Source organism: Callorhinus ursinus, unplaced genomic scaffold (assembly GCF_003265705.2).
Source record: "Callorhinus ursinus isolate GAN/ISIS: 27379988/994484 unplaced genomic scaffold, GSC_fseal_2.0 scaffold21, whole genome shotgun sequence".
Lineage (NCBI taxonomy): Eukaryota > Metazoa > Chordata > Mammalia > Carnivora > Otariidae > Callorhinus > Callorhinus ursinus.
Genome location: NW_027397083.1, coordinates 14,302,557 through 14,328,997, shown reverse-complemented (window position 1 = coordinate 14,328,997; position 26,441 = coordinate 14,302,557). Strand labels below are relative to the sequence as shown.

Sequence of the window (26,441 nt, the reverse complement as noted above, 5' to 3'; positions counted from 1 at the left end):
TCTTTCAAATAAAACAATTCTTTCAGCCCAAAACAAGTGAACATGATCTACACATTAAGGGAGCTCTTCTTCCAAAAACCTCAAAGGGTTTCATATCTAGGCTTTATTTTGTTTTTCATACCCACTTCCCTCTATACCCAGTTAAATAGTTAAGAGAAAATTTCCTTTTCTATCTGTTACTTTTATTTATCAGGATCCGAACAAGGTATAATTTGGGAAATGAGAAAAGTATACATTCAAAATTAAAATCTCTATTGTTTATCATCACTTTTAACATGTGTTTCCTTTTCATCTTTTATTGCTAGACAGACAGATGGTCGGACTGACCAACAGATGGAATACTTTTTTAGGATTGATAATCCCCATCTGAGAGACACGACAACCAAGGCTCTGAAATAAAATGACACAGACAATCACATTCATTCATTCAACCAGATTGAGATTCGATGGTCAACCCACAAACCAGAGCAAGAGTATGATCCACTGTGGGCCAGGCTCCAGAGAGGTGGTCTTACCTGTGATTAAGCTGGAGATGATGAGAGGGAGGATGAGCATTTTTAGCATCCTCATGAGTATATCCCCTGGGAAGGCTATTAACATGACCACATCAGGGTGGAGAGGAGATGCCAAGCGAAGAAGCCCTCCACACACTGCCCCCAGGATGACACCTAGAAGGAAGAGGGGGAAATATCTGAATTTCTGTTTTGCCTGAGTCAAATGAATAGCTCTAGGGGTTCAGTGACATTGACCTTTCTCATACCTCCCCATTATATGATGATGAATAACATGTAACGAAAATACCATCAGATAAGTAAAGCTGATTTTAATGACTGGTGAGAGAATATTGGTGTACCTCCGACTAATCTAACAAGCAGCTCTGGGAGGGCCAAGGAGAGCCTTCTCAAGGCTTTATGAGGAGGATATATGGTGACTTGACTAACTTCTTTGAGGATACTGTTCACTTGTACCATCAGAGATTGTCAGCAGAAATAATCCATAGTACCAAGTATTGCTTCCTACTCCCCAGCCTACGCCTGGCAAGTGGCACGGTGCTTAATGTATTTCTTCTCTTTCTAACTGCATACCAGATAAAAGGAACATTTGATTTACCAAGCTAGTGTGAGTTTCCTTTTTCCTTCTATTTTCTTTGGCTCCCAACAATTTCCCCATGGCTCATTCTCAAAAAGTTTTGTCCTTGACTTCTATGTTCTCTTACATAATCTTGAGACTTGCTTTTGTGGGAGACTTTTATGGGAGATTACAGGACGTCTCTAAAAGTATATAATTTGGGAGGAAACAATTTGGGCAGAGTTGCTGGCAGGAGCCTTTCACTTTGCATACTCGGGGATTCCACAAGACAAACTGGGTATCAGCAAACAGGCAGCCAACATAAAAGATTCTTTTATGAAACCACAAATCAGGTCATAGCACCACTGGCTAAGAGGAAGGGCGGAAGTTCCTGGGTCCATGGGCTATGGTGTTAACTCCAGGGATGTGCAGGGAGGGCTGTGGCCAAAACCCTGATCTTTTTTTACTTCTACCGGAGAAAAACATACTTCTTGATGACCTACGATGAGTGAAATTTCTTTATTCCAAAGTAAGCTTTGGAAACCCCTACCACACCTCTGTCTTCTTTCATTAAGTGAACTGAACTGTGGCAAGCCCGCAGTTCTGACCCTGGTCCACTGATGTCCAAGATGACGGACTCAAAGGAGGAGAAGCCAGGGAGCTGAGTGGGGAAAGGGTTGGAGGTGAGGAGTTGTTCATTGCTTCTGTGCGTTGCCTAGAGGGCTCAAGAAAGGAAATGGTGTGGTTGTCATTACAAGACCCGGCAATTTGCCCCATTTCCAATAAACCCTGGTTGAAAACCTAAGGCCAAGATTGTGTCACCAGTCACACCAAAGGACAACCACAGCCTAGGTGAGGTCTGAAGCAAAGGAATCAGACTTTGAAGATGGAACCAGAGCAGATCAAGGCTTCTGAACAAGCCTCTTCCACCCTGACCTCATTAGCTAATGTGCTAAGCTAATCGAAGGTAATGAGGTATTTGTAGGCTAGACCTCTGGAGCCCTCTTAGTGGGGTTTTCAGCACCTGCTGCCTCTATCTTCAGACGCGTATTCCTCTAAATGTGGTATGCCGACCATCTGCTTAGGAATCACCTAGAAGCTTTGCTATGATGCAGATTCCAAGACCTCACTGCAGATGGCCCAAAGTCTCCATGTGCAGGGCCAGGAATCTGCATGTTAACACACTCACAGGAAGTTGTAAGATCGACTAGAATCCCAAGGAAGAAAATGCATGGCTGGGGCAGGTGAGGGGAAGATTTATCATCAAGGCAGCCATGCCTGGGCAAAGGAGGCCTTAGGGAGGACACGAGGCTTCCTTCCAGTGGGAGGGCTGGCTGTGGGACCCAGCTTCCCCAAAGAGCCCGGAGAGAGCCAGGGAGGAGGGGCGGCACCTGTCACCTACCGAACACAGTCAGTGTGAGCAGGAGATTCTTCCCCAGCTTATCACACAGACGTAAGCCTAGATGCCGCTGCTTCGGTTCCTCTGAGCTGAGATGGCTGTCGTGCATTCGTACCTCCACCTGCTTGGGCATGTTGTTGGCACTGCGATAGGAGCACAAGGAGTGGTTAGAGCCTGCTGGGTGCCGCCCAGATACAGTTGGAGGCGCTCAGGCAAGAGCAGGTGAACAGGCCTCCCCCAGGCACAGTGGGGTATCTGGAACCAATGGTAGGAAAATAAAAACCAGAGCAACTCAGGGTACTCTGAATTCCAGTTTATCTGTAAGCAGGACACCAGGACACACTGAACATCCATGTGCCAGGCACGTCTATCCCTACCATCTTGGATCATCATGGTAAAGATCAGGATGCCTGGGTGGCTCAGTCGTTAAGCGTCTGCCTTCGGCTCATGTCATGATCCCAGGGTCCTGGGATGGAGCCCCGCATCGGGCTCCCTGCTTAGCAGGGAGCCTGCTTCTCCCTCTCTCTCTGTCCCGCCTCTTCTCTATCTCTCTGTCTGAAATAAATAAAATCTTAAAAAAAAAAAAAGGCATACCACAAGAAGTGGGGAGGTTTTTTCCTAAGAGTTGCCTACCATGGTAACTCTGGGAGGCAGGAATCCCTGCCCCATTTTCCAGAAAGTAAACTTGCTCAGGGTCACAAGTCTAAAAGAAATGGAGATATAAACCCAGATATGTCTGCCTCTAAAACCAGAGCTCTTTCATTCTTGTCTCAATGGCAAAAAGGTGACTTCTGAATGACCTAAGATCAGAAGAGTCATGACCTAAGTCATGCTACATTAAAATGCCTCTGAGCTCAAGCTTTCCCCATCCTGGTCATGGAAAAGTCATAAATGTGGGTAGGCCAAGCTTGGCCTCTCTTTTGGCAAGGATGGTTTACCCAGTTTGTTTGTTTGTTTTTTAATTCAACCTACTGTGGTTTTTAAAAGGTCATCTGCATTATCAGGACTCTGTTAAGCTGCCCGAGTCATGCCACTCAGCGTCAAAGAAGGATGGCTTTAAGAAGCACATGATCACCTCCATCCCTCAATACAGCCTAGCCCTTTTCCAGATAAACCCCATGGGAACCCAAGCTGTGGGGAGAGTCTGCAGTGAAACCCTTGTTGGGTAATAAATACACCACCTCTTTTTCCAGCTTTGCCATTTGCCAGGCCAATAAGATTTCCAAATTTAAGCTTGGAGATTGACATAGAAAGGCCTTTTTTTTTTTTTTTTTACTTTGACAACTTAGGACACTTTTGTTAGCTGCCATTTCCAATCACCATCATGTGATTACAAATGTTTTGCAGTCTTTAACACCTAGAAAGACAGGTCACAGTCTCTGAATAAACGGCAACGCCTTCAAGATGGGAGGGTGTTAACCTTACCCAGACTTTCTCACCACAGACCGGAAAAGCCTTCTTTGTAACCAATATCAATCCGCAGGCCAGTGGTTTGGAATCACTGGTTATAATAGAAATAGCGTGGGTTTTGGAAAGAGGGAACCTGGGATTCACTTGCTAGCTGCGTGGTATGGAGAAAGAAGGCCTTGATGCTTCGCTTGTGGAAATGAACGTGATAAAGTATGTTAGCGGCCTAGAATGACACCTGTGCAGGTGGTGCCTTCATGCAGGGAGCATGGAGACACATAGTCTTCATCAAGTTTATGACAAGGGTGACATGTAACTCAGGGGACCTACCTATTTGCACCACCATTCCAACAAGACACCAAGCTTAGCTTCCAGAGTCTCAGACTGAAGATCAGGGACCCAAACACAACTACTTTCTCATAACAGGCTGCTTAATATACTTGCTACCAAAATACTATGAAATTAGGAATGATGTTTCGTGGTCTGGTTAGAATACCCAACTGAAAATATGAGTCCAAAATATAAGCATCTTGGTCTCCCTTGGTGACCTAATTATCTACTCATCTGGTTCGTTTTGTGGCAACCTCTGATTAGCTGATAATGTGTGTGGCTAACGATCACGCAGACTGTCTGTAAAGAAAGTAGGGCAGGCCTGCTCGCCGCAAGCAGATGAGGGCCAACCTGGTCAGCAAGCAACAAACCCCGCTTCCTCTAATCACCAAGCAAAACAGACAGGAAGGCTCTTTTGACGACACAGCAGGGGAAAATGATCAAAACGATCTTTTTTAACATGGACAGACTACATTTCCATTGGGATCTTTTGATATTTTTAAACACGTCTCCAGCCAGTCATCTGAAGCTCTAGACCAAGAAATGGCCAAAAAAGAAGGGAGGCCATGTGTGCATGTGTGTCTCTGAATTAGAGAAGGGATCTCTCAGGCAGCCTTTGGTATCACTCGGCATACCCTTAAGATTGTAATCCCCTGCCTTCTGCTTCATTCGAAGCCATTTTGCCACTGAAGTTAGACTCGGGCCCGTGGCTGGTATTTAAGTGAGACTAACAAGTATTTACACCAAACGTTCTGGCAAGTTCCATAGGATATAATGAAAGTGTCAGGCATCAAAACAGTCATGTCAAAGTAAAAACACACAGATACTAGGTACATGCATATACTCAGTCCAGCAGTGTGCTTGGGGGCCTGTGGAGCACGATCCTTGGTTTGATTTTCAGGTCATGACAAAATGTCCTTGCAACCCCAAATCAAAAGCCACATCAAAGGGGCAGTGCCAAACGGCCATGAATCCACATGTATTTATTGAGAGGCTTTCTATGACTTCCTTAGCCCCCCTTGAAATGAAACAAATGCTCCAGGCTCATAGGAGTCCATGACATCTGCACATAGAGAATGATTTGCAAAGTACATCAGGATCCCAGCCTGCATCTAGGAACCCTAAGAACTCTTGGTAAAGATCCCACACCAGTCTAAATGATCACTGCATCACCAGAACACAAGGAGAGCCTGAAACGGGGAATATTGCACAAGACAACATTATATCATATTACAGAACAACACAGAGCTGTTCCTAAGCCTTATATAGCTTCAGAATATTTTAAGTGAGATTACACACATACACAGCTATATGAATGCTGGTTACTGAATGCACACAGTACCCGCGGTAATCACAAGGATACCTCCTACTTACTGAGTGCTCTATATGTCAGCTATTCTACTCAGAAAAGAGCAAAGTGCAATCCTTGCTCTTAAGGAGTGCGTAAGGGTAAACAGAAAGCACACTGTACGGTACTTGTCTGCTTTACATGTGGGCCATGGTCAAGCTCTGCAGGGCATGCTATGCCAATGGGAAGAATGGCACCTAACCTTGCTTTGGGGAAGAAGAGTGTTCAAGAAGGGCTCCCAGGAGGGCTGATACCAGAGTTACATCTTAAAGAAGGGATTTAATGCAAATGTCCATCCGCCACCAGTCCGAGAACCCTGGGAGAGCAGGGCTGTGATCTTGCACACCTGGCTCCAAGTGCTTGATGAATGTTTGCTCGAAGAAATTAGGAATTAGAAAGCAACTACAAAGGGCACCTTGCTTTCTCCTGGGAACAAGGCCCTTTGATAGATAGACTGGTAGCATACCGCTTCAGCAAGCCTCTTTCGTCTTGCATTTATTCCACAGATTTCTACTAGACACATATGACAGTTCCCATGCTGTTCGAGGTGCTAAAGATACCACAGTAAACAGAGCGGGCAAAGCCCTTGCTCTCATAGAGTGCACATTTTGGTGCAAGAACAAATAAATGGACACACGTATTCCAAGTGGTGGTACATCTGGCCAGGAGAAGGACTCATGGGCAAGAGGCGTGCTATTCTGCATCAAGTGGCTGCGGAAGGCTTCTGTGACAAGGGGACACTAGAACAAAAACCTGCAGGGGATGAGGGGTCTCCTAAATTCATGATGCAATTTGCCCGGGTCAACGGAATATATACACTTAGGAAACCTGTCTATCCAAACTAGAGCCTGAAGCTCCCACCAGATGCAACTCCAGGCATCTACGAGCTGGGTTTTAGCACAGGCACTGATTCAAATGAATGCCAAACCAGAAACCAGTAACGCTGCACCCTGTTACCATTGCGAATATGACAGGAGTTTCAGCTGTCCCAGCTGAAAGCAGAGAGAGGTGAGCTGGACCCCGGAGGAAGGCTAAGGTCACAACAGCCTGCACATTTGCTATCCTGGCAAGACCCGATAGGGGCAAGCTCACTGGATAAACGCAGTAAGTTATCTCAACTGTGTGCCCTTGGCCCCTTATCAATCCTCCCTCCCTACAGCCTGTGGCGGTACACACAGAAACAAGCATGAAGGAATTTAAAAGCCCAGGTGTTTCCTGAGATTAAGAAATCCTCCTATCAGTGAGATCATATGATACTTGTCTTTCTCTGATTGACTTATTTCGCTCAGCATAATACCCTCTAGTTCTATCCAGGTCGTTGCAAAGGGCAAGGTTTCATTTTTTTGATGGCTGCATAATATTCCTGTGTGTGTGTGTGTGTGTGTGTGTGTGTGTGTGTGTGTGTGTGTGTATACCACATCTTCTTTATCCATTCATCTGGTGATGGACATTTTGGCTCTTTCCATAGTTTGGCTATTGTGGACATTGCTGCTATAGTAAGATTGATGAATCACAGACCTGTACCTCTGAAACAAATAATACATTGTATGTTAAAAAAAAAAAAAGAAGAAGAAGAAGAAGAAGATAGTAGGAAGGGTAAAATGAAGCGGGGGAAATTGGAGGGGGAGATGAACCATGAGAGACTATGGACCCTGAGAAACAAACTGAGGGTTCTAGAGGGGAGGGGGGTGGGGGGATGGGTTAGCCCGGTGATGGGTATTAAGGAGGGCACGTTCTGCATGGAGCGCTGGGTGTTATATGCAAACAATGAATCACGGAACACTTCATCAAAAACTAATATGTTATGTATGGTGATTAACATAACATAATAAATTTTTTTTAAAAATAAAATTTAAAAAAAATATAATAAATAAAAGCCCAGGTGTGCCTTGGTTAGCCCAAATCCACCCAGCCTGATGCTGGCCAACACCGCTGACCACCTCTATTTTTATTCGAGTGCCTTCTGGATGGAAGATTTAGCAAGACAAATCCTTAATATTGGACGTTTCTGTAAACCATCACTGCCGGATCGCTCCCCACGGCCCCACAAAGTAAGGCCATGTGATGGGACAGCTGTTTGGATACCTGGAAACTGGAAGAACGAGCCTGTAATTTCCTTCAGCCTTAACTTCACTGAATGAGGTCAATGGCTGTTCATTTTGCTGTCACTGCCCCGTTGCCTCTCACGCAAATCCACAAGAGCTGTCTCACCAGTGAGCTCAGCTTATCGTGCAAGACTTCCTCTGTGGCCCAAAAGGGAACATGTAATAGGGCTGGTGCCGAGCTCTAAGCTCTTCTCAGAACCTGCTTTTAATTAGCATTTGATTTCCCGTGCTCTGCCAAGAGCCTCTAAGAATAGGCTCATTAGATGTGGGGTCGGATTCAGATCGCCTGCCTGCACACTTCCATGTTGCTGTATCTGGTACCACACTCTTTCCTCCTCCTCCACTGGCTCGGTAAGGTGACAACAGAACATTCCCCAGGGGACCCAAAAGCAACTGACGTGTTTTGGCCTGGAGGCTGTGAGAGCTACAAGGGGGCATCCCACCATGCAGCCCTCTGCTGCCCAAGGCCAAGGGCCTGAGGGGACAATGCCCAGGAATTGCCCTAATGGGGGATCCTAGGTCAGACCCTCAAAAACAGAAATAGAGCCTGCTGAGGGGCTTTCTCCTCAGGTGGTTGGCATGTTTGGAAAACAACACTGAAAATGCTGGGGCTATCAGCTCTGAGCACAGAGCACCACGATGTGGTGATCACAGCTGTGATTGCCCCACATCTGGGATTTCCCTGGCTCCCTAAAGAACACCAGCTTTGCTATAAATGGGACTGGAATTCTAAGACAGTGAGGGCATTTCCAGCCCGCCAGCTCCTCCACCCTCGCTGGGTCCTGTAAGAACTGCTGGAACGGGGTCAGGGATGCTCACTGACCAAGAAGTCAGACTCTAACAGCCACTAGGTCCTCAAAGACCCCGTGAATGAAACTAAAGGTTTGCAACTCCCAAACCTCCCTCAGCCCCTTCTTCTGTTGATCTTTGGGCTGCTGTGTCACAAAAATGCTTTCTAGAAAGGTCCTGCCGGTGAACCACTTTAGACTTCACAAACAATATTCCTTTTCTATGGCCTTTTTTCCTGGACATCCAGAGGTCTGGCTAAAGAACATGGTTTATGGTTTTCCCAAATCATGACAGGATTGGACCTGCAGACAAAATGAAACGGGAAGTCAGGCGGTTTGGGTTCTAATTCCAGGCCTGCTGCTACCTGGTTGTGTTAGAAATAGCATTGGGGATAAAATGGATATAAAGCTACTTGCCTAAGATCAATAGACAGGAGATAAAGTAGGATGGAATAATGAAAACAAACTCAGTGTAAGATACCAATAGGGTTTAGGTATCATTTTTGGCCGATTTGGGGGGGTGTGTGGTCCCAGGCTCTTAATCTGTAAAATAAGAGGGTTGAATTAGAAATTCTTTAATGTTCGAAGATTCTGTGATTCTTTGGGGGGAGGGAGAGGATCTTCACCACCCTCAGTAGCCTCCATTTTTGGTCACTCGGGACTGAATAAGCTTAGAGTTTACCAAGGGATGAATCGTTTCATCGACCAACCATGAGGGGACAGCCTAAATGTTTCATGTCTGTCCCCACAGGGAGGGGCAGACATGTGACTGAGAGACAAGAGACACACGGATGGTAAAAACAGCCACCATTGCTTTATGTTTCCCTTACTTCCGCGTTTCCCTTTCCAAAAACATGTTTTTGTAGGACTACTAATGCTACCACGAATCAGGCATCTTCTTAATCCCCCAGCCCCCCCTCGACCAGGTCTCAGTCTAGATTTCTGAGGTGGGCAGGTCAATGCCACAGGAATGGAGTCAAACAGGTGGACTGGCGTTGGGACCAGCCAATTGCCAAATTCATCCCTAATATCATTCACAGTCAACTCACATGGAATTGGAGATTCATTCACGCACAGAAACATTCAGGATGAGAAACTGCAGGAAAGGAGTCATTTCTTCATACCATTTCCCTAACTATTAGGCCCCCACTGGCCACGCCATGAATGACAAAAACAGAGCCAACTGGGGCTTTTGGGTATCCTCACACAAGGAGCAAGGAAGAAGTTATAGGAGACAGAATTCTGAAGAGGTAAATTAAAACAACATCCATTTTTCCCAGAAAGAGAAGTTAAAACACCAGCCACCAACTGATTAGCAGCTACCAAAAGGTGACTTGATGGAATACAATTACATAATTCCATGGCCATGGGGTTCTTGGTTAAAATCTCCTTTCCCTACCATGCCTGGGACAAGGCATTGCTTTCTTGGACAACACCACCCAACTCACTGGTTCAGTGTAGAGTTTCAATGTGATAACAGGAAAGCACCACAGAGTATATGACATGTAACTGATACTCAATGTTAGTTTCCCTTCTTTGTCTTAAATGCCTAAAATGGTACAAAATGACCATTAAGACGGTTTCTTTACAGTTGAGTTTTAGCAAGTTGAGTTTCGGCGACAAATAGTACTTGTGCTTTTTATGAAAAGGAAGTCCCAGAAGAGCCAGAGTGGGTGGGGGCCTGGAAAGTTCCCACTCTGTAAGCGTCTACACTGTGGAATGACTGCACAACCTCTGAACATCAGGAATACAGTCTTAAGTATAAGACCTCTGGACCTCTGTGATATCCTCTTAAGGTTAGGGACTTAAGCCAGCCTCAACACAACAGATTTGCCCATTTCCAGAGAGGTGCACCACCCAAAACAGACATAAGATGCCAAGGAACAGTGACCCTCCCAGCCTGGGTAGAGAGACTGGGGTGGGGCGTTTAATCATCTCAAATTGGGAACCTCTTCTAAAAATAAAGATTGTGCCATCACCTGGGAGGACACTGGCCAGCCCAGTCTCCAGAGGCACGTCACTCCTGAAGTAATTGCTACTCACCTCCGTTTCATCAAACAACATGAAAATACATTTGAAAACATCGCACAACTCCAGTAAACAGGGAAACTCATGTGGCATGCGTTCTGGGTTGTGAGCCACAGGGAATTTGGCCCTCGTCCCAGTTTGCCTTGAAGCAAACGGTTTCCTCCAGCTAAAATGTCCTCCCCGTCCTCCCCTCCAACCCAGCCTTCTTAGACTAACTTCTATTTCTTCTTCAAAACTCAAAATTCAAGTAGGACTTCCCTGAGGAAGTCTTGGTTGACTTTTCTGCAGCTTACTTGTTGGTTGATGCAGCTTACTTGTGCTGACCTGCACTGACCTCTCTCGAGCTATTTATCACAATGATTTGTCTGTTTCCCCACTAGATCATAACCTCTGAGGGCATGGCCTTGTCTTAGTCTCCCTCATACCCAGCATGGTTCCTGGTGTGTGGTAGACGCTCAATTTTTGCATGTTGAATGAATGAAATGAATGAATGAATGGGCAACAAAAAGCACGTTCTAGTCCCAGGGAAGACCTGCATTAGGAAAACCTATAGGTAGCAGGAAGGGACAGGTCTACACCAGGCAGAGCTGGCTCTTCCCTGCTGGCAGCTCTGATGCATCTGCCCTGCCCAAGGCATGGTGGCCCCAGTGCTCCCAGCATCCTCTGGGGAAGATGAAGCCATGAACCAATCTGGGCTCAGCTAATGAGGCCTTCAGGGGAAACTGACAAGGACACAGGAAGATGCCTTAGGACCCAATTGCCAGAATCAACAGCTCTAAATCTGGACCTTCCAAAACGTCCCTCTACCAAAGAGCATGACCACTCTTTCCTTTGCCAGAAGGACTCTTCTGGAAGCACTCTTAATTAACAGAGCTATGGATCTGGCCTTCAGGCATGGCAAGTTCTTCTTCTAGTCCCCGAAGCTTCCAAGCACAGGCCTCCTAGCCTGCCTGGCAGGGGTGGAGCCTGGATGTTGACTAAGTGGCTTAATTAGCCGCAGAGCCTTCAGGAACCAGGCAGAGACCAGGCACAGCAAGTGGCTGGGACATCCTGGGCAGTTCCGTTACACCTTACAATTGCTTTTCATCAGTGTGGTCCTTCCCCTTCTTGAGCAGAGCAGTCCATGTGCCTTTTCTCTCCTTCTACACCCTGCAGCCAACCTGGCAATGCAGTGTCAATTCCAAACAAGAAGACAAGTGGTCACCACGACCCTGCAAATAGCGAGATCCCCCCGGGCTGACCCTGGAAACGCCACACTATGCTTTTGTGGGGAGATGTTTTTGAACTTCCTTTATGCTTCTCCGGGGGGCTTCAAAGGTGCCCATTTCTGGCTCGCAGAGGCCTGAAATTCCTCCTTGAGAGTCCCGTCCTTTGCATCTCAGACTGAAGCCAGAAGGCCATGGAAGAAGCAAACCCTGCCCTGACAACCCAGTGTGAAGGAGGTCCTCATATCTCTCCCTAAAAATAGGATGTCCTGAGGGGGTCACGGGTCCTGGCCAGAACCACACCCAGGAGCCAAGTAAAAGGAGAGGAGCTCAGGACATCGAACATAATCTTTGCCAAGCGCATGCTACTGCCCAGGGTCAGGTCTGAAGTCAACTGTATTTAAAACTCCGTGGCCTCACAGACACATGAAAAAGTGCTCAATATCGCTCGGCATCAGGGAAATCCAAATCAAAACCTCAATGAGCTACCACCTCACACCCGTCAGAATGGCTAAAATTAACAAGTCAGGAAATGACAGATGTTGGTGAGGATGCCAAGAAAGGGGAACCCTCCCACCCTGTTGGTGGGAATGCAAGCTGGTGCAGCCACTCTGGAAAACAGTACGGAGGTTCCTCAAAAAGTTGAAAATAGAGCTACCATACGATCCAGCAATTGCACTACTGGACATTTACCCCAAAGATACAAACATAGTGATCTGAAGGGGCACATGCACCCCAATATTTATAGCAGCAATGTCCACAATAGCCAAACTATGGAAAGAGCCTAGATGTCCATCAACAGATGAATGGATAAAGAAGATGTGGTATATATATATATATATATATATATATATATATATATATACAACGAAATATGCATCCATCAAAAAAATGAAATCTTGCCATTTGCAAAGACATGGATGGAACTAGAGGGTATTATGCTAAGCGAAAGAAGTCAATCAGAGAAAGACAATTATCATATGATCTCACTGATACATGGAATTTGAGAAACAAGGCAGAGGATCACAGGAGAAGGGAGTAGAAAATGAAACAAGACGAAACCAGAGAGGGAGACAAACCCAGTAAGAGACTCTTAATCTCAGGAAACAAACTGAGGGTTGCTGGAATGGTGGGGGGGTGGGAGGGATGGGGTGGCTGGGTGATGGACATTGGGGAGGGTATGTGCTCTGGTGAGCGCTGTGAACTGTGTAAGACTGATGAATCACAGACCTGTACCCCTGGAAAAAAAAATACATTATGCGTTAATTAAAAAAAAAAACAAAACAAAAAACAAAAAACCCGTGGCCTCAACAGGGTTTCTGGAATACTAACAATTTCCTTTTTCTTTTTTTTAATCTGGATGCTAGTTTCACATGTGTGTTCCATTTGAGAAACTTAATCAAGCTGGTCCCTTAAGATTTGTGTGCTTTTTCTGTCTGTGTTTTAGACTTGAATCCAAAGTTTAAAATGTAAGCAAACTAAATTATGTTGCTGGCCCCCAAGTGGCTGATTCCCATAGCAATGGCTTTGCCAGCAAAAGAAAGGGTGCTAACTTTGCCCCAAGAACACCTTATACATGGGGGACATGTGAATGTCTCCTTCGGATGAGACAGAAACGGTGGGATTTGGGGTGCCCCGGGTTATAAGAGACGGCTCTCCCTGGCCAAAAAAGATGTTTGTGGTCTTTCTCTTCTTCTGCTTTTCCATGCCCATAGCTGCCAAGATCCCTCAACACATCACCTTCCCTTCCATATGGAAACTCTTCTCCTTGTGCTCATCTTTTAACTTACAATCACCAACAGCTCCTCAGTTGAATTAAGAAGTCGGTCAATAATAATTTCATGATAAGTTAACATGTGCAGACTTGGCAAAATGATGTCTTATCCATTATCTTATTTTGTCCTCATGGCATCCCTGAGAAGGGAAAAATGATCCCATCTCAGAAACAGAGATCCTGAAACTTGCCCCTGCTCACAAAACTTAGAAGTGGCAGAGCCGGGGTTTGAACCAGGTGGTTGTGCAGCCAGGATTAAATCTGTGCTGCCATCTGCCGTTGAGTCCAGGACTCTTTGGGTCCATCCTTTCTCGGGGCATCTACAGAGCGACAGATACCTTCAAACTCCCGAGTCCCTCAAGGCACTATGAACTTCAGAGACACACCACCGAGCACCCAGACGAGGAAAGCAGAGAGAGGAGCGTGCTGCCAGGTGAGGAAAAGGGTGAAGGAGCTCCAGTAAGCCATCACCTTGTTGCATACCTTAGACGAAGCTTGCTTCTGGCTCCTGGCCTCAGAGGTACCATGTGGGAAAAGGGCACCCATTTAACTGACTTCTCCCCTTGGACAACCAGCATGCACAGGTGTGCATGGGGACTCAAGTCCTGGGGACTCAAGCAGCACATACTGCTGTGGAATAACCCTGGCTCCTCCCCAGGAAGGACTACCCCCCCCCCAAGAAGGACTCAACTCTCTGGTAACTGGTAATAAGAAGGATACAAATTCTGATGGCTATGATAGCAAGGCACATAAGCAAAGCTTACTTTTCTAAGCCTTTTATACATAGGAACTCAATTCTCACAGTAACTTCATGAGGTAAATATGATTATCGGCAACCTTTACTGGAGGGGAAACGGAGGCATGAGATGGTTACATTATTGGCCCAATGTCACAGTTCGAGGGTTGTAGAGTCTGGATTTGAACGCAGGCAGTCCTGAACTTGGAAAACCAGGCCAGCTCTCTCCAGTCCTGGAAAAGCTGCTCTTTATATTCGGTAATTTTGTGCTAGCAGTAAACATGGACACTAAACATGGAGGCAAAAGAGGGATTTTGCTTAGGGGGAGCAAAGTCCAGAGGGAGGAAGGAAAATGTCTAGTCCATACCCGAGCTTCCACACTGTCCTCATAGAATCCTCACAGAATTTCAGGACTGGAGAGGCTCAGACCTCCATCTACCTCAGGACAAATGATTGTCAGGTCAAGAGGCCCTAAATCTGTCTCTGAATCACTTGTGAAAACCACAGACCTCCAAAATGTGTGTCCACACATGGTTGTTGATAGCAGCTTTGTAATTATGAAATTGTGAAACTGCCAAAACTTGGAAGCAACCAAGATGTCTTTCAGCAGATAAATGGATCAATAAACTGTGGTACATCCAGACAATAGAATATTAGAGCTTAAAAAAGAAAAAAAAAAAAAAGAGCTACCAAGCCATGAAAAGACAATGGAAAAAACTTGGATGCACATTGCTAAGTGAAAGATGCTAATCCAAAAAGGCTACATACTCTACATAGGACATTGTGAAAAAGGCCAAACTGTAGAGTTAGTAAGAGGACCACTGGTTGCTGGGGGTTGGGGGTGGGAGGGGTGAATAGGTGAAGTACAAAGGATTTTTAGAGCAGCAATACTTTGTATGATACTATAGTAATGGACACATGTTAAACATTTGTCCAAACCCACAGAATGTTCAACACCACAGTGAACCCTAACATCAACCATGGACCTCAGGTGGTTCCCCAGTTGTAACAAATGTTGCTCTCCGGTGGGGGTTGTTGATAGTCGGGAGATCCTGCATGTGTTTGAGGGCAGGCTTGGAGGGGCAGGGAGGAAATCTCTGTACTTGCTGCTCCATTTTGCTGTGAATCTAAAGCTGCTTTCAGAAAATAAAAGCTACTGGAAAAAAACAAAAACAGATCTCCAAGCTCCATCACTGAATATCCCAAATGAGCACATCTGGGTGGGGGCCTAGAGCTCTGGGCTTTTGAAAAAGCACCCAGGTGACTTTGTTGCAGTCCACACAGGTGTGAATATCTGGTCAATCACCAAACAGTTGCAGGGAAGAAGGGGACCCCGTACATCACACGCGCCACCATCTTGTCACTGCCTAGCTTCGGTGATTACAAAGCTCTTCCTTCATGAAAAACCTAGATCTGTTTCCCTGGAGCTTCTACCCACTGGTCATTTTTCTGTCCCGCAGAGGTGTCTAAGAACACTGGCGACAGTGACCATCGGGCAATGTATTAGCTGCTTCCTGCCCACTATCTCATTCACTGCCCCCCAACACTCAGAACTGGATGAAAAAACTGGAGGTCAGAGATGAAGTCATTTGCCCAATGGCTGGTGAGGGGCTGAGCTGGGACTGGAAGCCGGCTCTACCCGAGAGAAAGGCTCATGCTCTGCTCGTAACACGACACTTAACAATACACGAAGCCTGTCTCCCTCTCCATTCGGGCACATGAAGGTGGCTCTTCTCTCTGCTCAGGGTTTTCTCCTCCTCAAGCTCCTCACCGTCCTGGCTGTAGCACCCCAAACCACTTACATCCCTTTACGATGTGCCTCCCAGACTGGGCACAACCCTCCAGGTGGAGTCTGGCCACATCCCTGCTCCCCTGAGCGAGGCAAGGCAGGCTTTCTAGCCCTCTAGCGTGCAGAACCCCGGAATCTGCCAGAGCCGAGGCTTTGACCCCACATTTGAGGAAGCCCTGGTAATAAGGACCATTGATTGACTTTGTAGTATGTCCCCACAGTAGGCATAATAACACCCCCTCACCGCCCGCAAAATGTCCATGTCCTAATCCCCAGAACCTGTGACTTTGTGAGTGACGCGGTAAAAAGGAATTAAGTTTGCTAACCCTGAGGTGGAGAGTTTATCCTGGATTATCCAGGTGTGCTCAGTGTAACCACAAAGGTCCTTAAAAGTGGAAGGGAGGCAGGACAAGACAGAATTCGAGAGACAGCAGCATGAGAAAGACTCAGCCCCACACTGCTGGCTTTGCAGATTGAGGAAGGGGCCATGAGCCAAGGAATATGTGGGTGGCTTCTAGAAGCTGGCAAAGGCGAGGAAAGGCATTCGTCTTTAGAGCCTCCAGGAAAGAATGCAGCCTGGCTGACACTTTGCTTTTAGCCCCGTGAGACCCATTTTGGACTTTTGACCTCCAGAAGTATAAGACAATAACTCTGTACTGTTTCAAAACACTCAACCTGTGGTAGTTTGTTATAGCAACAACAGAAAACTAACTGTGGTCCCAGGCCCTAGGCTCAGTGTTTCCTACATTATCTCATTTGATGTTTACAATAAGCTCAAGAGGCAAGGTGGCAGACACGGAGATCCCCTCTATACCCACTCCCCACCTTCGAGAGCTCCGTCCAGAGGGGCAGCGTGCTCAGACAGATTCATGCCTCTCAGCCTCCCCAGCTGAGATGCAGGCTGAACCCCTCGGCACCACCCTTCCTCCCTTCACCCAGCTCTGAGGGAAGTGTTAGAAAGACACAGGCTGAAGCAACAGCCTTCTCTCCTTAGCCAGTCACCATCTGGTCAACACCAAAGGCTGGTCAGCATCATGTCTCTGAGGGCTCCCATCACCCAGGGAAGCACCTCAGAACCTCCCCGTCGGGGACCTGTGCCTTTCTTTACCTCAGTTCCTTCTGATAAGCCACTAAATTTGTGACTACTGACCAGTCAGCTAAATATTCAGTCCCCACTGATTCCACCAGTCAACTCAGCTTCCTGACTGCCCAATCATTTCTAAATTAGCTTGATATGCTGATTTTATTAGTGAAAACCTGAGCCATCCCATCACCAGCAGGGAAACCCTCTGATCAGGAAAACTGTTTCCTAAGAGAAGAACATGACTTTCTTACACTGGCCACTGGCTGAGACAGTTGCTTCACAGTGCCCTGCGTGGACGTGGCACAGTCCACAAGTGGACTACTCCTCTGTGGTTACCCACTTCCCCCGTTTTTAATGGACGATGCAGTGCTTGGTGTTTGGGGATTGTAATACTTCTCACATTAGGACCTGAAAGCTTAATGGACTCTTTGATGTTGCTCCTTTGTTTTTTGTTTGTTTGTTTGTTTTTAATGTATTTCAGAGAGAGAGGGAGAGAGAGTGTGAGCAGGGGGAGGGGCAGAGGGAGAAGGAGAGAGAAACTCCAAGCAGACTCCTCGCTGAGCACGGAGCCCAACGCAGGGCTTGATCTCACGACCCTGAGATCATGCTGAGCCGAGATCAAGAGTTGGACACTTAACCAACTGAGCCATCCAGGCGCCCCAGATGTTGCTCCTTTGAATAATCCTTTCCTAGGCCCCAGCTTACTTTTCATGCCTCTACGATACTGCATTTCACATTTCATCACATGCATGTTGTTTCCTTAGTATCTGAATGTCTTCCCCAGAAGACTTTCGATTCTAGGTGGGAAGGGCCTATCTTCACCCCTGGACCCAATACATATTAGATGCCCCACAAGAATCTGTGGAGAGATAATAATGATTTGGAGGTACTAGGGGGACCCAATTCTACAGATCTGGGAAATGCCCTTCGCAGGAAGTGGCAAGAGACTGCCCAGCTCAGGCACTGGGTAAGGGGTTTCCACCCCCAACCCCATGGATATGGATATGGATTTGGAGAGGAGCCAAAGAAAGCATAAGGAAAGGGTGCATGAAACTCCTTAGCCTGGGGTCTCCCAAAGCTCAAACTGACATCCAATGACCTTGCCAAAAGTAACTGCAGCTGACTTTGTATGCACTTCCTGAAGGCATTCCAGCCCCACCTCCCCTCCACACCCCAGGAAGTGGTCCAGTATGTTAGCCGTGAACCGTCAACAGCACTCCATTCCCTGGCAACTGAGGTGAGTGCCCTTCATCCTAGGTGCTTGGGAAGAAAGGCTCAATCTTGCTCAACTTGTAAAATCTTTAATTTATTTCTGAGCATGGTTTCGTCCTGACTGGGTGACTTCTCTAGCTGGCTCTTAAATCATGACATCCAAGCAAGATCATGCCCTGTCTCTGCTTGCACCCGCTATATAATGGCCCGTACAATGCCAGGCACCTAAATGTATTCAGTAAAAACTGGTAGATCAAATTAAGTGCTAGGACAAAATAAGAGACTAGGGGTTGGATAAGATCTGTAGTGTTCCTTGAAATGAGCCCCCTGGACTCCAGCACATCCTAGAGCTTGGAGTTAACACAGAAGTGGCAGGCTCTTTCACCGTGGGCTGTCTTGCCTCCTTCCTCTACCCACCTTCTCCCTGTCCACCCTGAGGCTGCATTCAGCTCACATTCAGCCTTGTGCTTTATTTGAGAACAGATCCAATCCCACAATCCGATCCTGAGAAATCACTATCATACAGGATGGGAGAAGAGGAAGAGGCTTTACATCACACACCACCCCGCAAACACATAATAAAATTTCACTGTTGGCATTTTTCTTCTTCCTCCTCACACACTCCCAAAGTGTCTCTCCTCATTCTCTACTTCCCTTTGCACTCTCAACTTCCTTAGCCCAATCAGCACAATACAGCCGGATGGACTGTCCAACAGCTGCCCAGCTGTTGCCCCTCATGCATGCTCCCAGGGTGGGTCTCGGTCCCCATCCCTCCCTACTTAGCAAGTGTTCACACAAAGTCTCTTCTGCCACTAAGAAACTACGACCTTGTCCCATACCATTACACCCAAAATTAATGGAGAGAAGTCACCAAATCTACTCCTCCCCTTTACATAAGGATTCTTTTTCTTTATGGCTAAGCTTAATAAGCAGTGACTTTAACAGTGTTAATGATAACAAGTTGGGTATTAATTCTAAAACCTCTTTTAATGTGTAGCGATAACTGCCAGTAAATTGTTCATTGTTTGAAATTTTAACTGAACATCAATGCTCTTCGTTTTAAGGTTGTATTAAAAGTACTAACAGTGCTTTACCCACTTTCCTGCGTGATAAAACTTGGATGACAAAGTCAAGCTTTTCCACTTGGAGAATGTTGCAATAACTGCCATATACAATTTTTGAGGTGTTGGTCCGCACAACCATTTCTTCCCTTTCAACTTCATTTTTTTCCCCACCAGTTTTCCCTGTGGCTCTGTAGAAGTGCTTATAAACTCAAGGGTAACATAAGATTGTTGTTGTCATTATGGTGGTGGTTTTTTCATTTGAATCATTTCACAACATTAAAAAGCCAGTCGATTTCACAACAAAGTACTGGAATATCTAGATATCCCAGAACCTAGATTCCTGAGTGGCAACAATCAGCTAGAACTGAGAAGTGATTCTCCTGTAGATGAACATGGACTTTCCAGTTGGCCACAGTCCACATCAATCCCTATTGCTTCCCTGACACCAAAGCCAAGCATCAAATACCATTTGTCATTGTGCTTGCACTGTTATTTTTCAAGTGTTAAGAGGAAAGTGAACTGCTCCCTAATTTTGTTCACATACCTTCCTGACTCCTATTCAGTTAGCAGCCCTGTCCCATTTATAGAAGGGAGGTTTCCCTGTGCGTTTCAATAAAATCCCCAAACAAGGAATGAGTAATTCTTTGCCAGGCTACAGGGCGGTTCAACAGAGTGAATCACATCGTTACCAAGGATGTCACATAATTTACAACTTGGAGCCAAGCTTCCCAGGGGACAAGTGTGAAAGTATGAAGCCGGGGACCAGCAATGTTACCTTCCCCGAGAGCAGGCAGAGGCCGTGCCTGAGAGATAATTCAGGACTGGCTAGAGGATGACAGAGGGTAGAACTGGCTTTCATTGTCTTCTCAGCAGATCTCCTTGTTATCAATGGCTCCAGGATCATAACTCTCTGGAGTAATGACTTAGCATGTGTTAAAATGCTGAGAGTGACTTCAGTCTGTTTTTTACAAGTCTACAGTGGGGTTGGGGTGGGTGCAAGTTTGGTCATTTGGACACCAGCCCGTGCAGTCAGGAAGACAGTATCTCTTAAGATGGACATTTGATAGCACGTGAGAAGGGGCTATTAGTCATTTTACAGATGAGGAAGCAAGATTAAGTTGCCTGTTGTCAAAAAGCTAGGAAAGGGCAGAGGTGGGAATCACAGCCCGGTCTGTCTCTACTGAAACCCTAATCCTTTCTCACGACAACATGGTGGTTGTGAGAACCTGGGGGAACCTCAGGAGAACGACATTCTTAGATGTTCCTTAGCTCCTGAATCATGGGCCTCACCTTGAGTTGTCCCAGGGAAAGTGTGTATGTGTGTGGGTGTGTGTAGAAGGCAGAGGTTGCTGCTTTTCATTGTTTTATTTTGCCATGCTTTTTTTTTTTTTAAGATTTATTTATTTATTTGAGAGAGAGAGAGTGCTAGCAACCAAAGGGGCAGAGGGAGAGGGAGAGAGAATCTCAAGCAGACCCCCCGCTGAGTGTGGAGCCCGATGTGGGGCTCAATCCCAGGACCCTGAGATCATGACCAGAGCCGAAATCAACAGCCAGATGCTCAACAGAATGAGCCACCCAGGCGCCCCGATTTTGCCATTCTTGAGTAAACCTGTCATTCACCAGTCTCACCAACACACCCAACCTCAACTTCATAGTTCATAATTCTTCAAAAATATCTATATTTCTTTATCTATGCCTAAAAAACTTAGTTATTCCCTAAGGATGTTGAACATATATGTGGCTTCAGGCCAAACTCTTTCTAACGTCAACCTTAGCAACAGGAGCTGCAAAATGACAGGAGGCAATATGATGAAGTCACTGGGAACTAAGGAGCCGAGGTCCCGGAACTCCTGCGGTCTGCAGTCAATCCTTACCACTTGTTCTCAGATGACATTGATGATCCCGACCCAGAGCAGCCATGTGACCTAATTCTACAGCTGAAGAGAATGTTCAGCAAAGGATTTCTAAGTTGAGATTTTCCCCTGTCTGCTGTGAGGCCTCATTTTTCAGAGAAGGAAAGATAGTCTGTCATGATTTTGCATGAGCCCTCTTGCAACGATGCAAAGCAAATCTGGTACAGTCCCAGACTTACCCTGCAGAAGATGATGGAAAAGGTTTCTTGGCACACCCCACCTTTGAAGGTGACCAGAAAGATCAATTCCTTAATTGTATGCTACTGATTATCTCCTTTCACCCACTGGGCTTGGTTATCAATAACAGTACTGATTGTACTACTGTCTTTAGGCAGCATACCAGCTCTGTGGTAAGTGACTTCCTTTGCTGGTTCCATATGAGTCTATAAAGGGGATTATTACTGTCTCTATTTTATAGACAAGGAGCCCCAGGGAACTAACCTGTCTTAAATCACCCACTAAGCAGCAGAACCACAGGGCTAAACCTTACCTCTGTCCAACTCCAAAGCCCAAGTGTTTAAAGACTACATTCAAGTAACTGGGCAACCAATTCAAATACTCCATCTCTTGGTCTGCTCTTTATCACTAACTGGAGAGTTTAGAGCAGGTGTCAGCAAATCACAGCCCACCATATGGTCCAAGAAACCTAGAATATTTATTATCTGATCCTGTGCAGATAAGTTTGCTGACCTTTGGCTTTAAAAAGTGGTAAATCAATCCCAAATGTTCCATTCTGTTTACTGAGGTCTCTGTAGTACGTGAGACCAGAGGATTCCATGACCCAGTTTTGATTCATGAAAATATTTATTTTCATTGATTTATATAAATGACCCTGAGTAATAACACTTGGAAATAAATTTTGGGGGAAAAAAAGCTAAAGAGCTGTGCTTCCAAAATAGCCACCTTCTAGATCATTGCATCACTGCTGGTTAACCAAAACCCAGTAAGAGTTTTATCCACCATGAAGAATTTGGCCAATGAGTCTGTCCCAAAGAGTGTAGACAAAAGTGTCCATGGGTCCATTTCTCTCTGTCCATGCTGAGGGGGGATTTGAGAGGAAGCCTTTTACAAGTATGCAAATTGAAGACATGCTGTTTTTAGATGGCTGAATGAGCTAAGCCATAGGAAATAGTGACAAAGAGGTAGTAAGTAAGGCAACGAGTTACTATTCATTTTATTCATTGTTTTCAAACGGAGCAAGAGGTGTTTAGTAATCTTTGTGTAAAACAGACATCTGAGTCATCCCGGCAGCAGGGAGTTCTCATGAGTCATAAAACACATGCTGGTCCAGAACTAGGTCTTTCCACTGGCTCAAGAACATGCCTAGAATCATACCGATACTAAGTTACCACACCATGCACTTTGGATGCAAAAATCAACAAATCTTTATGGTCTGATGCTACCTGTGTGCTCAAATGTACTAGGCACACCATGTGTCCATTGGGTAGAGTGGTTCAAGGCTGCAGGAGAAGGGCTGGAGGAAACAGCTGCAAATCCCAAAACTACCACTAGTTTGCTATGTGAACTTGTACCTGTGTCATCTCTTATGTGAGCCTAAGATTCGTCTGTAAAATGAGGTATTAGAATTGGATGCCTCTGTGGTGCTTTCCAGCTCTCTAAGTATATAGAATGGAAGCTCCCCTAATAGTATAGAAACAATCCTTGAAAATTTTGATGACATTACTCATAATTCATTATATCTCATTACACAATTAGTGTTGTTATAATTATCATTGTTATCACTGTTATTGGCCTTACTTACCACATAAGTAATAATAATAGCCGGCATTTGTTCAGTATTTTTATATGTGCCAGATGTCATTTGTTGAAGTCTCTGGAGTAAGTGGGAAAAGATGATTCTATGCTCTGCATGTACAGTCTATCTTTCAGACCACAGGTCCACAAACTAGAGCCATGGATCAAATCCAGCCCACTGCCTATTTTTGTAAATAAAGTTTTATTAGAACACTGAAGGAGCCAGGCTCATCATTTCACTACTGCCTATGGTTGCTTTTGCCCTACAAGGGCAAAGTTAAGTAAGTGCAGCAGGAACCCTAAAACATTTGTTATCTGGCCCTTTATAGAAAAAAAAAAGTGCTAGCCCACCTCATGTAGCCCCTATACTGCAAGCCTCTTGCCTACCTAGTATCCATTTATTACTCTTTTGGTTCTAGTCTTCTGACTTCCCTCAGGGTACCTCCCCTCCTCTACTCCTGGCCCAACGGTTTGAGTGGAGCTGACCCACTGCCCCTCTCAGGCCTGGAGAATCAGGATATTTCATCATCATGACCATGAAGATTTAGGGGTGGGAATGTGGGATTCAATCCTAAGACTTTTGCTGGAAATAGTGGCCCCAAAAAGCTTTTTGCTGATATTTCTGAGTTACTAGGATGCAAGTTCAGAGCTGCCAAGGAAGCTTCATGGAAATGACTTGCCTGTGTTTGAAAACAAAGAGAGATGGAGAAAAAAAAAAAATGCATCATGATGATAAGATTTTAGCCTCTGGATCCAACTATGCCTGAAGCTACTGGTAGACTTTTTAGCTAATAAGCCAATACATTCTCAGATTAAGTTAGGCTTCTATCACCTGCAACTAAAACAAAACAATCCTTTGAAATTGACATAATCATTTTCTCCACTAAGACTTATCTGCCCAAAATTACATAGTCATGAGTGGCAGAGACTAGGACCCAGGTCTACACTGAGCTCTGCAAGATGAAGGAACCAGTATCTAGAGCTCTCCAGAAGATCTGGTTAGGACAGGGACAGAACCAACGGGTTATTTTCCTGTCTTTGAGTAAGGAACATTTCAAACCACATCTCTGTTCTCTAGGGGGCAATTCCTTGGGGATCATCCTGTTTTCTACTTTTGACTCTCCCAAGACAGGGCCTAGCAGAGACTTGGCTCCTCGTGTGGTAATTTGGAGGAAGTTATAATGAAAAGTGGGATCATAGCCTTTTCTCAGCCCTTCATTCTTGCCCATACTTAACAGGGGAAAAGGTGCTGTAGAGAAAACTGACCTCCTCCTGTTGAAGCGCTCAGTTGCCCAGCAATCAACATATGTAAACAGGCAGTCTTCATGCAGGGAGCGGGACTCCCAGGTAAGGAATGAATGAGAGCAGCCTTTGAAGAAGCACTGATTCCGTGAAATCTCACCTAACTCGAGCTACCCATCCCACAGGGCATTGTAGGGGAGCAGATTATGCCACCCCAAAATATGCCTCTTTGGCATGAGGATTATTTTCAGATGGAGGCAATCAAGACCTAATGGACTCAGGAAAAGCTTTTTGCCTCCCCCTAAACTGCCTAAAAGAATTTAGAAAGGGGGTCTGTACCAGGAAAAGAACTACTATCAGAGATAACATTTTCATCTGCAAGGCTTATCTGCCCAGCAGGGCAAACATATTTTTACCAAACATTTGCTCTTCTCTGCCTGGTTATTGCCTTTCTCCCCTTTGAAGCCCCACACCCCATCTCTTTCTTTAGTTCAGGATGGTATGTAAGTCTCAATTGCCTGGCTGCCTTTGGGTCTCAGAGCTTTGTGGGGTTCCTGGACATACATACATAATTACATTTGTTTTTCTCCTATTAATCTTTTTGTTATTGGGTGGGGGGGGGTCTCAGTCAAGAATCTTGAAGGGTAGAGGAAAAAATAGTTTTCCTCCTCTGCTGCATCTTTTTACATTCTGCTTTAAAGAGAAAGGCTCCAGGAGAAGTAGTATAGTGCCGGGTATAAAAACCCAATCTCTCAGAAAGGTCTTTGGTTGGTAGGTGACTCAATGGTACACCTTCACCAGCTGAAGGACTTTATAATAAGGACTAGACCTCAGACAGGCATCCTAGGGGACATGCAAGACCTTCTGTCAGGAGTGTAACTGGTCCCAATACACTAAACCAAGAAAGAGTGAACTCGAGAACTTTGAATGATTTTTAACCGTAAGAGTTAAGCATAAGTTGAAAGAGAAGAATGGATGGACAGATGGATGTACAGTTGATGATAGATAGATAGATAGATAGATAGATAGACAGATAGATAGATAAATGATAGATACAGACAAAAATGTACACACTTATAACAAAGATTACAGATAATATTTCTGGAAGGATCACAGGACACTCTTAATAGCAGTAGCCTCTGAGAAGAATGAGTACCTAGGCATCTCAGGAAGAGGGGGATTCATTGATCACTGCATACTCTTTAGCATAGTCTGAATGTTTTCCCATGTGTGTTTATTACTTTTTCAATGGAAGGATTAAAAATAAGAGGGAATTCCCCCAAAAATATTTAACAACAAACCCCTCGGGGCACCTGGCTGGCTCAGTTGCTTAAGCGTCTGCCTTTGGCTCAGGTCATGATCCCGGGGTCCTGGGATCGAGCCTGGCGTTGGGCTCCCTGCTCAGCGGGGAGTCTGCTTCTCCCTCTCCCCGTCCCCCACTCTTGCTCTCTCTCACTCTCTCTCTCAAACAAATAAAAATCTTAAAAAAAAAACAACCTTCTTTAATCTATCTTCTAATGTCTCTAAAAGTTAAATGACCAGAAGCCCTTTTCCCTGGGCTGCCTGGATAAGCTTTTTCCTCTGAGGCTTTGTTACACTGGCCAAGCAGACATTCACCCTGGTGTGAGCTCTGCTCACGTGTCACTTCCCTAAGCAGAGAGAAGCAGCAACTGGACCCAGCTTGTGCCAGACAAATACGCTGCCTGAGACCTGTTGCTTTGGGGTCCGCCCTAATTCAGAGGGAAAGGTGAAAGGGTGCCATTAGGGAGTCCAAAGTTCCAGCCACAAAGCCTCCAGTCCATTTGCACACAGCCAGGGACAGGACAGGGTTTCCCTGGCCCAGAGATCAAAGAGCTGGCCTCAGCCTGCCTGGACTCCAAGGTACTCAAAGTTCTTGGAATGGTCTGAGCTCCCCATCGACCTTACTGCAGCCAGCGGGCAAAGTGTAAGACTTGAAGAGAATGGGACACAAAGCAGGCTGTCCAGGATGATTCTGAGTCACTCCATGTCCCCCACCCCAGATACACACACGCACAGGTGCATTCCAGAGGCAGAAGCTGGATGGGCTTTATAGCCCAGTGCTCCTGCTCTCTAGCTGAATGAACCTCAGCAACTCGCTTTGATCCCTCGAGCCCGTTTCCTCATCCATACAAGGAAAGAGGATTGTAGGGAAGATTAGATGCCAGCATTTCTG

General features: G+C 45.7%; 1 protein-coding gene across 8 annotated transcripts in view; it reads right to left on the bottom strand.

Moving 5' to 3' along the window:
• SLC1A2 (solute carrier family 1 member 2) overlaps window positions 1–26,441 on the bottom strand; it is a 143,143-nt gene that overhangs the window by 54,848 nt on the left and 61,854 nt on the right. For all 8 annotated transcript variants that reach the window (XM_073904761.1, XM_073904764.1, XM_073904760.1 and 5 more), the window contains exons 2-3: window positions 2,471–2,610; window positions 516–668 (exon numbers count right to left, since the gene is read on the bottom strand). In XM_073904761.1, coding sequence (XP_073760862.1) covers window positions 516–668; window positions 2,471–2,610 — 293 coding nt within the window. The remainder of the gene's footprint in view (window positions 1–515; window positions 669–2,470; window positions 2,611–26,441) is intronic.